The sequence below is a fragment of the Mastomys coucha genome, unplaced genomic scaffold (assembly GCF_008632895.1).
Source record: "Mastomys coucha isolate ucsf_1 unplaced genomic scaffold, UCSF_Mcou_1 pScaffold14, whole genome shotgun sequence".
NCBI lineage: Eukaryota > Metazoa > Chordata > Mammalia > Rodentia > Muridae > Mastomys > Mastomys coucha.
The window spans coordinates 122,101,325-122,116,915 of NW_022196896.1; the positions used below are offsets into that span (position 1 = coordinate 122,101,325).

The 15,591-nt window shown below is 39.7% G+C and overlaps 1 protein-coding gene across 2 annotated transcripts in view; it reads right to left on the bottom strand.

The window, feature by feature from the left end:
- Slco4c1 (solute carrier organic anion transporter family member 4C1) overlaps positions 1-14,682 on the bottom strand; it is a 55,929-nt gene extending 41,247 nt beyond the window's left edge. The window contains exons 1-2 of one of the 2 annotated variants that reach the window (XM_031368529.1): positions 14,287-14,682; positions 10,129-10,392 (exon numbers count right to left, since the gene is read on the bottom strand). In XM_031368529.1, coding sequence (XP_031224389.1) covers positions 10,129-10,392; positions 14,287-14,629 — 607 coding nt within the window. In that variant the 5' untranslated portion in view covers positions 14,630-14,682. Of the gene's footprint in view, positions 1-10,128; positions 10,393-13,333; positions 13,639-14,286 lie in introns of those variants that run through there. The other variant, XM_031368530.1, reaches the window with a different exon arrangement.
- Between the last annotated feature and the right edge of the window lie 909 nt (positions 14,683-15,591).

Below are 15,591 nucleotides of genomic sequence, written 5' to 3' on the forward strand. Positions count from 1 at the left end.
TCTGCATTTGTATTTTGGTCCCAAAATGTAAATACAATTTTCTATGTTACTTTTTTGTGGTAACTACAGGATGAATATTTTAATTAGATAAGTTATACAAAAAGGAAATGCCCATGTCTGAATAAAAAGCAAAAAAATTCAAAAAAAAAAGATTGAAAAGAAATTCCCCTAAAATATGAATATTAATTTTCACCACTTATTTTAAATAGGGTCTTGCAATGTTGCCTTAGGTACTTACACTTCAGTACATAATTCATGTTAGCCTCAAACGAGGCAACCCTCCTGCCTCCCTGCTTTGGATGATGACAACATACACATGAGCCACTATCCCAACTACAACTTTCACTACTTCTATTCAAATGAAAACGGAAGTTCTAACCAGTCTAGTCAAGCAGAAAAAGAAAATGAATGACAAAAGGGATATTTTAAAAGATACAAACAGAAACCACAATCACCCACATAGAAACCAAAAATGCAAACAAGTTCAATCAGGGTTAAATGAGGTCAGTCAGGGTTAAATGAGGTCAATAAGTTCACAAGGTACAAGATAAAGTACAAAGTTTATTATGCTTCTACTATTAGAAATGAACACAGGCATTGAAATATAAAGTACAATGCCACCGAAATAATCCCATCAAAAGACAAAAAATAAAATATTTCCATGTGAACCCAACAAAATCTATATATCACTTTCATCCTGAAGCTCTAAGGCACCGATTTGAAAGCTAATTTAAAGATTGCCCCAGTTTTCTCTCTATGGCTATGATAAAGAAAGCACAGCAAAAATAAAAACATCTCAAGGGAGAAAAAGGACTTATTTCACTTTCCAGTTTAGAGCTACAGTTCCAGGTAGGAACTAAAGGCAAGATCCTAGCAGAATGAACTGAAGCCAGAGGCTTTTCAACTATACTGCTTGTTCTGTCTGCTTCCTGTGGAACCCAGGATCACATGCTGAGGAGTAGCACCATGTACCATAGACTGGGCCTTCCCACATCAGTCATTAAGCAAGGAAATGGCTCTAAAGACTTGCCTACTGGTCCGTTGGACAGAGGTATTTTCTTAATTGAAATGCTGTTTCCCCAATTCACAATAGATTAAAGTATATGTATAATAGAATAAACTTAACCAAGGAGATAAGAAACCTCAACAATGAAAACTTTAGTAGGTTTTTTTTTCTTTTTTTTTTTTTTGGTTTTTCGAGACAGGGTTTCTCTGTATAGCTCTGGCTGTCCTGGAACTCACTCTGTGGACCAGGCTGGCCTCAAACTCAGAAATCCACCTACTTCTGCCTTTCAAGTGCTGGGATTAAAGGTGTCCGCCACCATTGCCCGGTCAGTGAAAACTTTAAATATCAAAAGGGGAATCTGAAGAATACACTAGAAGATAGAAATACTTTCCATGGTCACAGATCTGTACAATTAATACTGTGGAACTGTCTACATCACCAAAACCAATCTCCAGATTCAGTCGAATCCTTCTCAAAATTCCAATAACCGTTGTCACAGAAACAGATAGGTGTATGATTGTGGTAGACAGATGGATGAGTGTTAGTGAAGACTGGATATGAGTACGTGGTGGGAGCAAGTACAATACCATGCTGGGATTATTTGCATACACATATATATTTTAAAAGATTGAAAGATGTTAAATCAATCATGGGTGGCCTAGGTGAGGCTATCCTAATATGTACTTCCTTTTCCATTCTATTCTTACTAGTCTATCTTTTCCTGAAAGTCTTATAACATCCCATTACTATGTTGAAAATCAGAGAATGAAAATATTCATAATCAGGGAAAGTTGTCTACTAAAACAGCTAGCCATATTGAATTATGTGATAAGAGGATCCAATTATCTGAGATACACTAGTAATTCTTTGCTTAGGTCTTAAATGTGGAAGTTTCAAAATATTTGGCCACATTTTGGCAAGACATCAAGACCAAGGTGTTTCTAATGAAATGCAAATACAATCTATGGGAAAGTTTTTACTTCTGTGGTGTTGTAAGGGACCATCTCCAGTGAGAAACAGACAGCAGACAGCCATTTTAATCACCACAGACTTCATCATTCTATGCTACTGTTCAAGGAATGCTGAACCTCACACTAGGCACAGCCTTAATTAGGAGATAATTATGGCAATTTCTAGTTGAAAGAATCTAAGTGGGATCACAGAGATGTCGCACAGTGCACAAACAGAATTTCTGCTTGACTCTGATGCATGCAATTGTATCTAATAGGCAATACTATTAAAAGTAAAACAAAAGAGCTCATTAAGGCTGACACTGACCAATGTGTGTACTTTTAAGGAACATGATTACGAAATTAGAATTTCCTCTTTTTTTTTCCCTTACCACAAACCACAGTTTTACCAATCTTTGAGGAAGCTAAAAAAAAAAAAAAAAAAAGAAAGAAAAAAATTACTTCATCTTTACCTCCCAAGCATTTTACCTACTCAGATACAACTATGCTCTACCTCACTTAAAAATCACATTAGACATCCCTTAAAAAGAATCCTGCACTCTAGCACCCCTTCCAAACATGCCAGTGAAATCAGTATTTTATCAAGTATTTATGACACATCAACAGTACTTTCAAAGAATTTCCACAGTATTCTAAACACACTTCTCTTTTTAGCTTCTTTTGTCACGCTGTAAGATATCAGATATGAAACATTACTAATTAAAACCATTCATGGGCAAGAAGTTTGGCTTAAGTTACCAAAGAAAATTCTAATTCAGTACAAACACACACACACACACACACACACACACACACACACACCTTGGCAAGTATGATCTGAGAATCCCAAGAGTGACTACTCTGAACTCACTGACCAAAAAACATCACTGGCACACTTGTCTTTTCTTTGTTGATCTCACTTCTTTGTATCCCCTCTTCTAGATTACTACTTTAGCAAGCACATGTTGAAAAAATGACTTGATCCTCTCATAAGTCTAAGTATATGATTATGGCATCAATACTTTGTGAGGTAGAAGAATTCTCATTGAATGAACAACCACTGACATGTCAAGTACTCCTGTCATAGATACGTCTTATAGAGACCTTAAGACAGCATGTCCTTCCATGGTAGACCAGAACAAGGCAACAATACAGGACACATTAAATAAAAGCAATCCCCCAGGGTAATGACTACTATTTAAGATCTTATGGGAGACTGAATCACCTATGGTGGTTTTGATGAGAATAGCACCCAATGGTTCATATTTGAATATTTGGATGGAACTATCTGGTAAGAATTAGGAGGTGTGGCCTTGTTACATGAGGTGTGTCTCTGAGGCTGGGTTTTGAGATTTCAAAGTCCTAATGTCCTAACCCAATGTCTTCCTCTCTGCCTCACGCTAGTGGAGCAGATATAAGCCCCCAAAACTGTTCCAGTGCCATGCCTGGCTACTCCTGCCCTGCTCCCAATATGAGCAAACCCTCTGAAACTGAAAGCCAAAGAAACCTCTTCTTCTTTAAGTTATCTTGTTCGTGACATTTTATCGTGGCAATAGAAATGTAACTAAGACAACTTCTGGTACCCCAAACCATAATTTCATCTGAGGCATTTACTAGTCCTGAAAGTGAGGCTCAGTCCTTTTATTGCATATATTATATTTAACCTAAAAGTATTTGTTACATTACATTAGGAAGAAGCCTAAATATAGATGAGTTCCATTTAAAAGAAAAAGAAGTATCAAAGAAAGAGTCGTCATGGTCAAACAAAATCACAGCACCTGTACAGAACTGACAGTTAAATACCTTAGGAATTTTTTTGTCATTCCTTCTTTAATATAGATAAACAAATATTCCATATTTCAAGTGAAGAAACAAGAAAACTCTGCCGAAGTATAAGGTAGAAACTAGAAATTAACTCTCATTATACTCACTCTCTTAGAGCAATTGTTTAAAGTGAATTACTTGGGACGACCAACATCCTTTGTACAAACTTCTTTCTAACCTATTTACCTTTTTCTTTTTAAATTATTTATTTGCTTTAAATCCCAGTCACTGCTTGCCATCCCTCCTCTCTTTCCAGTCCCTCCCTCTCACCTCTGCTTTCAGCGCCCATCCACCCCTCCTCCCCTTCTCCTTAGAACAGGGGAGGCTTCCTCTGAATATCAACCAACCTTAGCATTTCAAGTTACAGTTGGGCTAAACTCATCTTCTTCTACTGAGGCTAGAAGAAGCGACCCAATTAAGAGAAAGGGATCCGAAAGCAGGTGATGCAGTCAGAGACAGGCCCTGTTTCTGCTATTAAGAGTCCCTCATGAAGACCTAACTGCACAACTCTTACACACGTGCGGAGGGCCTACATCAGCTCTATGTATGCTCTCTGCTTCGCAGTTCAGTTGTTATAAGCCCCTATGGGCCCAGATGAGTTGATTCTGTATAACCTACTGAATTTAAACCTTTAAAAACCTGATGGTCTACAAATAGAATTTTATTTTCCTCACTGAAGGTTACCTTTAGTGCAGAAGTTATTTTGGTCAGCAACATTAAAATAGTACTCACCCAAAAGGAATACAGATGACCTTGAATCGAACCAAAATATTATATAGTAAAGATTTGTTATATTTCACATCATAGTTTTATTAACGTCTAGTTAAGATTACAGTTTAGTTAAGAAACACCAAAAGGCCAGGCATGGTTGTGCACACCTTCAATCCCAGCACTCAAGAGTCAAGAGGCAGGCAGATCTCTGTTGAGACTCATGCCAACGTGGTATACAAAGGTGCTCCAGACAGTCAGGGCTACACCAGAAATGAGTGTCCTTCTGTGAGCGGTAGTGCACAGCCTTAGTTACAGGAAAGGTGCAAAACCTAGACTTCAAGGCATTCTCAGCAGGAGTTCAAAGCCAGCCTAGGTTTGACCTGCTCACAGAAGCCAGCATAAAAACTGTCGATGCCAGAAGCTTTGAAAAGATAAGTTTTACGCACTGTCAAATATTACTTGTTTGGAAATGTTTTATGACATTTTTCCATTTTCAGCTCAATAAGTTCAAAGCTTGACTCCTAGAAATATTCATTTCTCTTACTCTTGAATCAAACCTTCTCCTTTTGGTGGCAAGCAACAACAGCCAAAACTTCCCTGTGATAAATCCGTCATCTCAAGCAAAGCTAATCACCTCTGACTTTTATGTCTCTATAAAATCTCCAGGTTTGAAAAAAAAATTTACCCTTTGTCTCCAATCTACTTTGGTTTTATACAAGACAATAGGAAAGCATGCTGCTCCAGAGTCCCCTTCTCTACCTCAGTGACTCTCACCCTCCTTTGGTGTCATTTCTCACACCTGTAGATATTTTACATGCTACTCATATTTCATATTTGGTTTTCATCTACTTACTAACTATATTACGTTTACTTTAATCTCCTCCTAGAGATTAACTCATCCAAAGCGATTTCCCTCAAGTGGAAGAGAAAAAAAAAAAAAAACTTCAGCAAACAAAGCATGCAAGCCTTTCAATTTCTTCAAAACTCATTTCAAATGAAACTACAAGGCTGACATCAGTTAACAAAATGAGTTTTGTGCTTCTCAAGTTGTTTTGCTTTAAGGGTTTTGGTGGGTGGTGTTGTTGCTGTTGTGAAACAGCATCTCAAGTATTCCAGGATGCTCCACAAATTGCTCAGGAGCCTGAAGACGACCTTGAACTTTTGATCTGCTGGCTCTACCTCCCAGAGCTCAGATTACAGGTGTGGCACCATGCCCAGTTTCTGGTCTGCTGGGAACTGCACTGCACTCCGGCTGCTAGGGCATTAAGAAGCAGTTACTGATGACTTCCATCCCAGCACCCTTACTTAGATATTTCGTTACTTATGAACATACTGTGGCCTCAGGCTTCTAATTTACTTACTAGTGCTTTCAACACATTTGTTTCTCTTTGTCACTTAAATTCCCTGTTTTTTCTTTTTCTATATTTCTCACAGTTAGAGAAATAATTCAGATTTTCATTCCATGTTTCCCTACTTCAGAAAGTGAATTCACTTATTTGGTCAAAGAAGTTATGATTTTTTTCTAAACGCTACTTGGTTTCTTGAATTAAGGAAGAAGGGATGAGGACTCAGCCCAGTTGGTAGAGTTGCTAGCTAATCATGCAAGAGGCTCTTATTCTCAGACCAAACACAGAGTCCCTCCTAAATGCTGGCATATGCCTATATCCCATAGTTCCTGGAGGTGAACATAAGTGAATTAGAATTCCAAGGTCATCCTTGATTATACACAGTTCAGCTAACCTGAGCCACATAACACTCTGTCTGGGAAGAAGAAATTGTTTAAATTAAGAGGGAAAAAAAAAAGGAGCCCTCAAATAATCCAATATCTAATAAACTATGAATAATAAATGTAATGTCTTAAAACAAACAAATAAACCAAAACATTAAATATAGGATTTGTTTTTAGGAATTATTGATTATGAAATTGCTATGAAGTCACTACATTGTTTGGTGTAAAGTTGTAGACAGTAACAAAGAAAGGGTTTTGAGTACAACATTCATTCTGTGTTTCAATACAGGGCTTCCTACAGATGTATAATGCAATTTCCATCCTGTATTCTATGTGCATTAAATAAATGTAAGCTCTCTATCTCTCTGCCTCTGCTTTGTGCATGCCATCATTTTCCTTTTTGAAGAAAAACCACCCATAAAATTCAAAATAACAAGTAACTTAGCTAAGCATTATTATACACACATACACACACACACACACACACACACACACACACACACACACACTGACTGTTTGAAGAGCAATTAACACCAGGCATTAGTGGCACATGCATTTGATCCCAGCACTTGGGAGGCAGAAGCAAACGGATTCCTGAGTTCGAGGCCAGCCTGGTCTACAGAGTGAGTTCTAGGACAGCCAGGGATATAGAGAAACCCTGTCTTGAAAAAACAAAACAGCGCCCCCCCCAAAAAAAAACAAAAAAGAAGAGGAATTAACAAAACGCTCCCCGAAAATCAACGTGGTACTACTAAAACTTAGAATTAGGAAGTCTTTCTGGTACAGTGTTTACACTTCTAGCCCTGGCTTGTACTGTTAGGCTATTATATGTCTATATATGTGTGTGTGTGTGTGTGTGTGTGTGTGTGTGTGTGTGTATTTATGTATATATTACACAATGGGTATAATAAACATCCCATTCTGAAGTTTAAAACCAAAATCTTGATTCCCACTCCTAACTCCATTCTACTGCATCTTAGATATTCTGGAACATGGTCCCAGGTGGTCCCAGGAAATGCAAAGGGTTCAACCTGACTGACCTCCAGCTCCCCATGTTCATTTCACAGCACATTTCTCTCTAGGTGTGACTGTGCTGGCCACAACTGACAATTCCTGAAACCTTCTAGGCCCTCAAGTTTGTCTCTAATTTGAAAAATATCTCTGAAGATTGTTCCCTCCTTATCTAGCTATCACCAATGTAGCCTACCCTGCAACCCACTTGTAAATAGACTTTTAGTTATCTTGTTTATTGGCTAATTATGTATTCTTTCTCAAATAACAAATGGAATAAAATGTTTCACTATTGTTTTCTCAGATCTTGGTATTAGAGACATGTGGCACTGTGCCCAGCATTGTGCACTGTGCATCAATAATATTTATTATAGACATGACGCAGCAACATAAGGTAAGCTAAGTTTTCCTATTTCAGTGGACTGCTAAGTCTAATTTTCTAAAATAGTGAAAAATATCGACAAAAGCAATAAGAATTTTGGGCAAGCTTGCATACTACACAACATTTACTAAGAGTTTCTGCTCTCGCTTCAGTAATATCTCAGGTTCAGCTGTGAGCCGAGTCTTCCCATGCCCCAGAAACACCTTCATTGGTAGTTCTTCTCCTTTGGGATATCAAGAGTTCACAGTGACTGTAGCTTAGGATGGGTACTACAGGAGATAGACTCTGAAGACCACAGGGATAAAGACCAAGGTTTTGTAGGAAAGGTACTTATGTTTTACCTGGTAAAAATCTGAGACTTGCCAACAAAGTTTCTTTAAGTACAAGAGAGTTATTCAGGCATGGTTCCATTCCATTCAATCCCAGTGCTCAGCAGCATTTTTAGAATAGCCAGGTCTACTCAGAGAAACCCACCTCAAACAACAACCATAACAACAACAAACAAACGAACAGAAACAAAATGAGAATCATCTCCAGAGATGAGCACACCCATAATCTCGTACCTAGTGACCAAATCTGAAAACACGCATATAAGTAACGCTATGCAGACGGAGGTTATGTTTAGGAATATATATGTATATTCACGTATACATCTGGATGTAACAACAAATAATAATAACAAAAATACCATGACGTTAGAAGAGAAAAAGGTGGTGTATCTGGGAAGTTTTGAAAGGAGGTAACGGAAGGGGAAAATGTTATAATTCTATTACAAAAAAATGAAAACACACATGCGCACACAATGTTAACAGCCCAACAAAGAAACCAGGCACCCGGTTAACTGCAGCAGGAAGGCCCTAAACACTGCAAACACCAATAAATACATTTACCCTATCACAGAGTCAGTAGGATGTGTTCTGCAGAGTCAAGCTGGTTTGAATGTTCTGTACTGTTTAGATTTCAAGGTGTAACAGCACGGTCTATGCTGCAATGTCTGCCTTGTTCCTAAAACTACCTCAGTGAAATTATGCAGTCGATCTTATGCAACATTGCCCAATGTCAGATAAAGAATCGGCTTAAGAACTCGGTCTACTGACAGTATCTTCTCCTACCCTATTTATTTGACAATTTTTGTATTTTTAAGTGCATCCTCTCTTCTTCTATATACTTGTGTTTCCCGTCTTTATGTCTAGATGAAATATGCTTATACAGTAAGTACACTCTTAAAACCAAGTGCATAACACAAACCTTTTTATTGGGAATGACGTCTTATTTCTTATTAACATGCAATTGGGAAGTCGCTCAGTTTGGGGAAACATTAACATGCTAATATTATTTTTAAATGTTTATATATGCATATATATGTATATTTTGTCTATATGTGTGTATGTGTATGACATGCATGCCCAGTGCCCATGGAAACTGGAAGAGGTCATCAGATTGACTGAAATTGGAGTTACCGATGATTATAATCTACTATGTGGATTCTGGGAACCAAACTCAGGTCTTCAGTAAGAGCAGCAAGTGCTCTGAACCACTGAGCCTGTTTTAATATTACTTTTATGTTTACACAAAAAATTAAAATATTAACTTTAAAAGAAATGTCATGGCTGGCGATATGGCTAGATGGTTAAAATATATGGCTGCTCTTCCAGAGGACCAGGCTTTAATTCTTAGCACTAACAGGTCAGCTCACAAACATCTGTATTTCCAGTGAATCCAATATGCAAACATGCAGCAAAACAACAATATATATATAAAACTAATTTTTCAAAAATTAAGAAAAGAATGCCTATCCTGCAATATCTCAATTTCTCCTTTTTCTCTCTAGGCCTTTTCTCAGTTGCTTAATCCCCAAAGGCTTCTCAATATTTGTTATTGCCAATTCCAGAAAGGACATAAAACTGTTCAGGTGAACTTCCACAATTCATAAGCAGGTTCCTCTAACTCTAGTGTAACTGTTTTTACTATTTAAAAATGATTGTTTAGTCAAAAGGCTCGTTAAATTTTCTCCCAAGCCTTTGAACAATGGGTTTTGTTTACTCAAGGTAACATGGTCTCTAGGTCACTCTGAAGGTGTAAGTTCAAACTAGAACCAAAAGAAAAACTGGACTTCAGTCTTGAGAGAAAATGCCCTAACGGTCCAACTCACCTGTCTTGTCTTAATCCAGGAATGTGCAAGCCCAGCACACAGAGCTATTAATCACTGCAAATTACAAGAATATAAAAGAAAACCTGCGAGTCTCAGAATCTCTGGGAGCAAACAAGATGAGTTCCTTTCTGTTTGAAAGGGGACCATGCACAGTACGGGATGAGAGAAGCATAGAATCAGAGACCTGGAAAGCCGCTGAGGTAACAAATAACATACAGTCTAACTCTCTGATGTCCAGCCTTACACAATTCACACAAAGCAGCAGGAGAGACTTTAGACTTGACCTTACTGTACATTGTCAACAAACCTCTTTCTATGTAATCATGGGGATTAATGCAAACAAAAACCTGACAGAGACCTTACCTTCAAAAATGGATCCCAGTTCATATTTTCCACTGAAGAAGTGCGGTAAGGAAAACACCAGAGCTCCCAGTCCTATCATAAAGGATGCAAAGGCGAGCCAGCGAGGTTTGTGTCCTCTCTCACCAAAGAAAGATACAAATAGAGACAACACGCAAAAGGAGATGTCGTAGCTCGATGATATCAGGCCTGTCAGTGAGCTTTTCATTTCATAACGCTTCTCGATGGTGGAAATGCTAATGTTTACCAGGCCGTTTACTACAATACCTGAAAAAGAGCAAATGCCTTGTTATAGCTTCACTATACCCCATTAGCAAGGAAGAACACTGGGCTTTGCTTCATTGCTTCTTCTGCTTTTTTTTTTTTTCTTTTGATATTTTCTTTATTTACATCTCAAATGTTATCCTCTTTCCCTGTTTGCTCCCACTCCCTAAAATCCCCTATCCCATTTCCACTCCCCTGATTCTATGAGGGTGTTCCCCCACCCACCAACTCCTGCCTCCCCACCCTCGAATTCCCCTACACTGGGGAGTCTAGCCTTCACAAGACCAATAGCCTCTCCTCCCATTGATGCCAAACAAGGCCATCCTCTGCTACATATGCAGCTGGAGCCATGGGTCCCTCCATGTGTACTCCTTGGTGGGTGGTTTAGTCCCTGGAAGCTCTGGGGACTCTGGTTAGTTGATATTGTTGTTCTTCAGTCCTTCCTCTAACTCCTCCATTTGGGACCCTGTGTTCAGTCCAAGAGAGCATCCACCTCTGTATTTGCCAGGCTTGGCTTCAGAAGTCTCTCCAGTATCAAGGTTAGGCAGTCCAAACATGTGTCCTCCAAGGTCACTTTGACTTTCACACTATAAAATGGCACATCTTCAGGTGTTCAACAGAAGCAATGGTTACTGCATGCTAATTTACGTTTGTCTAATTTCACTTTTCTCTAATTTACCAACTAAAGTCAGACTGGTAAAGTCCCATGAAACCAGTTTGCTAGAGTGTTCTTAAGTTCATTCAGGACACTCCTCTCCACACTCTCTGGAAAGAGCACAGTAAATACTAGAACCACACAAATGGACATTACCACCAGGTTCAATAACCTCCCTAGTGCCAGCCATATTTATCAGTAACTTCAACTCACCTTGCCCTAAGTTCAGGAAGAGGAAGTTGAGCTCTCAAGTGTATTTCTTCTAAGGCGTTCACAAATACTAAAGCTTCTTTCACCCACTTTGTGACACAGTACTTTGAAGTCCCTTGGCTCACCCAGAATCAATGATCCTACAGGCTTGGCTACTCAAGTGCTGGGGTTATAGGTGAGCTCCTCAGGGCCATTTTAGATGGATCATTTCAAAAGTTCAGGATTAAAAATAAACAAAAACTATGCATCTTTTTGACCACCAATGTTCTAAATCATATTCAAAGTATGCCTCTAACAAAGGACTATAGCGGGTAAAGAAGGTTGCGTGAGTGTCCAGTGTTGACTGATATGAAGACGTTACGCCCAGATGCAGGTTAAATCCACAGGAGCAGAAACATGAAAATAACATGAAAAACTCAAAGCAAGGAAAGGTTTTCATTGGTTGTGCTTATGAGCTAGTAAATTTTATGTTTATCATTTATTGGGCTGAATATCTACAGTCTATACTGCTGCTTTCTAAAGACTGTGACTGAAGATATATTTCAACAAAATTGATAGCATACATTTCAAAGTCCTAAAATTGTGTGTTTGTTGTTCCTTTTTTTTTTTTTTTTTTTTTTTTTTTTTTTTCTTCCAGAGACAGTGTTTCTCTGTGTAGCCCTTGTTGTCCTGGAACTCACTCTGTAGACCAGGCTGACCTCGAACTCAGAAATCTGCCTGCCTCTGCCTCGCAAATACTGGGATTAAAGGATTGTGCCACCACCACTACCTGCCTGTTGCTCCTTTTAAAAAGACTAGAAAGCAATTGGGAATTTGGAGATAGTAAAATATGTGCAAAGCACCAAAAACGATGTTCATAAAGACTGATAACATGAAAAATTCTCCACCTGAACTTTAACTTTCCAATACACCTATAACCCTAATTAAAAATTAGTCACACTAGGCCCAATAGTGCATTCCTTTAATCCCAGGACCGGGAGACAGGCAGGCAGGCAGATCTCTGTGAGTGAGAGGCCAGTCTAGCCTACAAAATGAGTTCCAGGATAGCCAGACTAAACAGAAAAATGTCCTACCAATACAGTAAACATTTAAAAAATAAATAATAACTAGTGACTAAATATCACTGCTTTTACGGTAAACCTTCATTTCATTATTATAAGAAGATAGGATTTAACCCTATGAATCTCCAACTCTATGCTGCACATATTCCAAGAGTACTGCATTTGAATTAGCTGAAAAAGAATGTAGACTATCTGTCTCCTTTGTAATGTTTGAGGATAGGAGACTCCCTGGGAAGTAGCGAAACACCCATTGCCTTTGAGAAATATCTGTTAAACTCATTCCTTAAGTGGTTTTTCTTCTTAATCAAACATCTACTAATATATAGTGGAACCAGATTTCCCAAGGGTAGTGAAACCCACAATACACATTCAGCTACTGAAACTTCAACTTGGGTATAAACTAATATATTGGGATATTTTCTTCTCAGACTATTTTTCTTAAACTAGAGTAAATGATGCTTTAAACTAAAGCAGACACATTTGCCTGAGAGTAGCAATTCTATTTGATAATAACTTAAAACAATAGTTTATGTTGAACATAAAGTCTCTTGGAGTAACAGACATTGCAGAGTAAAATTTAAGGTAAAACACAAGATATATTTTACTTTTTAATTCTATACTTCTCTAGCAACTATCCTCTACTCTCACTAGTTTGGGATTAATTTCAACCAAGTCATAACTAGAAACTATGTTCAGATAAGGAAAGGAAACCAAATACAGCAAAAATCTTCAGAAAAGGAGTTAAACCCTACTTAGGGTTAACAAATATTTACTTGGCACTCAGAGGGTGAAGAAAAAAAAGAGAGAAGGAGGCACTGAGTGTCTTGAAGTAGGGGAAACAGAAATAAAATAAGAACAGGAGACAAGAAACTTCAATTTAGTTTTCTATTAATTTAGCAGAGAAAAAATTCCAGTAACCCTCCCCTATCTCTTGGGTTTCATTCCTTTCAACCTATCTTTGACTATTACAAAATGGTACGGGATTATGACTCAACTAATACCAAAAATGTCTACATACCAAATTCAACTTAACTTTCAGCATGTCCTTCAAAGCTGTCCCACCTTTGGCCAGACTGTCTCCCTAGAACAACTTCCCCTTCATTCTATCCCTTGAGTTGAAAGCAAACCCAGCAACTTCAACTTCTTCCTTTCTGCTTCCTTTTCAAAAAAAAAAAAAAAAACACCTCCCTCCTTTCTTCCCTCCCTCCACCACACTCAAGGAAACTCAGTTTAGATTGCAAACTCTAGAGGGGATAAATCTAGGCTTAATCTGTTAGTCCCGAGGGAATTTAAAAGGACTCCTAGAACAAACAGACACTGATAACTCCTGAGACTGAAGAGCTGATTAAGGTTCACCCTGAATGGGCTGGGAGCCTTTTCTCATTTACTCACAGGACTGCACTCATCCCCACATTCTCAAATATCGAGAAAATTAGATTACCTCCATTTAATCTATGCTACACAATGTAAGTCCTTCTATCCTCCTTTCTCCTATTGGAAAATCAGTCCACTCCTATTTGCAAAGCTTTTAATCCCTTCTCTGTAAAAACACACAAACAAACAAACAAACAAATTCCTTCCTTAGATCTCAGTTAGATAGTACGGTTTTAAAACACGGACCAGACTACCCTTGGACTTATCATTTTCCCAAAGGAGGATTCTCAGAATCTTCCCTAGAGGAATCCACTCTGCAAAATGAGGCAGAACACAAAATTAGTTAAAAATGCTACGGGGCTGGGGGTGGGGGTGGGGTGGCTGGACTAAAATGTGGACCGTACAGAATGTGGTAAACACCCGCAGGCAAGAGCATCTTCAAGTTCCAAACCCAGGCGTGGGGAAGTGGGGGTGGGGGTTACCTAGAGCCGAGTTAGTGGGGTTCCCCAGCGGCACCTGCTTCTTCCTCTCCCCAAGATCAACTCCACCCAACCACCAGCTCAGCCAAAGCCCCCAGAAGCTGGAGCTGGGCTTTACCTTGCGTTAGGGCTAAGAGACAGTAGTGAAGCAGAAAGCCTTGCGGGGTGTTGCAGCGCTGCAGACACTGCGGGTGGAAGTCCCTCCACCCGCAAGGTCCCTCCTCAAGCTCGCTTAGCTGTGACCCGGGGGGCTCATCAGAAGCTGGGAGATTCGAAGAAGGCGGAGATGGCTCAGTTGACTTCTGGGGCTCCTCAGGTTCCCGAGGTTGCGAACCCCCATTCTGATTCTTGGAGGCCACAGCAGAGACCTCCACCTGGGAGGGCGAAGCAGAAGCACGGCGTGGGGTGTCTGGGCTGGAAGGGACGAAAGCCGGGTTCTCTATTCCTTTGGAGCCCTGCATGGTCAAGAAGGGTTCTCTAGACTCCTGCGAGTGATCTGCGAAAGGCTGGTTTCTTTCCTGACTCCGCCCCTGGGCAGGTGACAGCGCCCTAAGGCTGGACTAGTCTCCGCCCCGCCTCCTCGGCCCTCCCCTTCTGGCAGTTCGCAGTCACCGCAGCTACCAGGACACTCCCGGACCTCCGGGTCTTAGGCACCTCGAGGTGTCATCGCAGCTCTGAGCCATACTGGCCGCCCCAAGCGACAACCCCAATGCTTTGTGGGGGAGTGAGACCCAGCTCCGCCAGGTGAGAGAACAGGGCGACATTATCTCGGATGCGAGGGCGGCACTTTCAGGATTCTCCGCGCAGCGCTTTTTTTCCTGAGCCCAGGGACCAGGAAGCGGCAGAGACTGGAAGTCTTTGGGCCAGCGTTCTCCCTGGGTGGGTATATGAAAGCTGCAAACACAGTTGCATCAGGAGACCTTTCAGGAAGAACTGCTGCTGCTTTCTTCTTTGCTGCTAATTTGAAGCAAGAATCCTGTGCTCCCAGAATCAGGCTGCGGTCAGGTAGACTACTTTGAATTCCATGAACACCATAATAGTATTTTCACCTGCCAACCTTCCTAGAAACAAATCTTTCCTCATCACCTACATTCACAGGGTAACATAGTCTTCCTTTTGGTTTTAGTTTCCCCACAATGAAGGAATAACAAATATTTGAAAACGTATCCGTGGCATTCTCTGGCAGCACATTGCCAGCCTAAGGTGAAAAATGATAATCATTATGTAAATAATGTGTATATATGAAACAAAAGAAAACTTATTTGAAGACATTGATACAATTGCATGACTGGCACAAATTCCAGTCTCTTTATTTACTATGTCACTGATCATTAGAACATTTATTTCCCGTTGGGAGTCTGGGGGAGTACACTCACCAGGGCAAGTTGGCAAATACCTCAAACATGTGTTGCTCACATCCCAA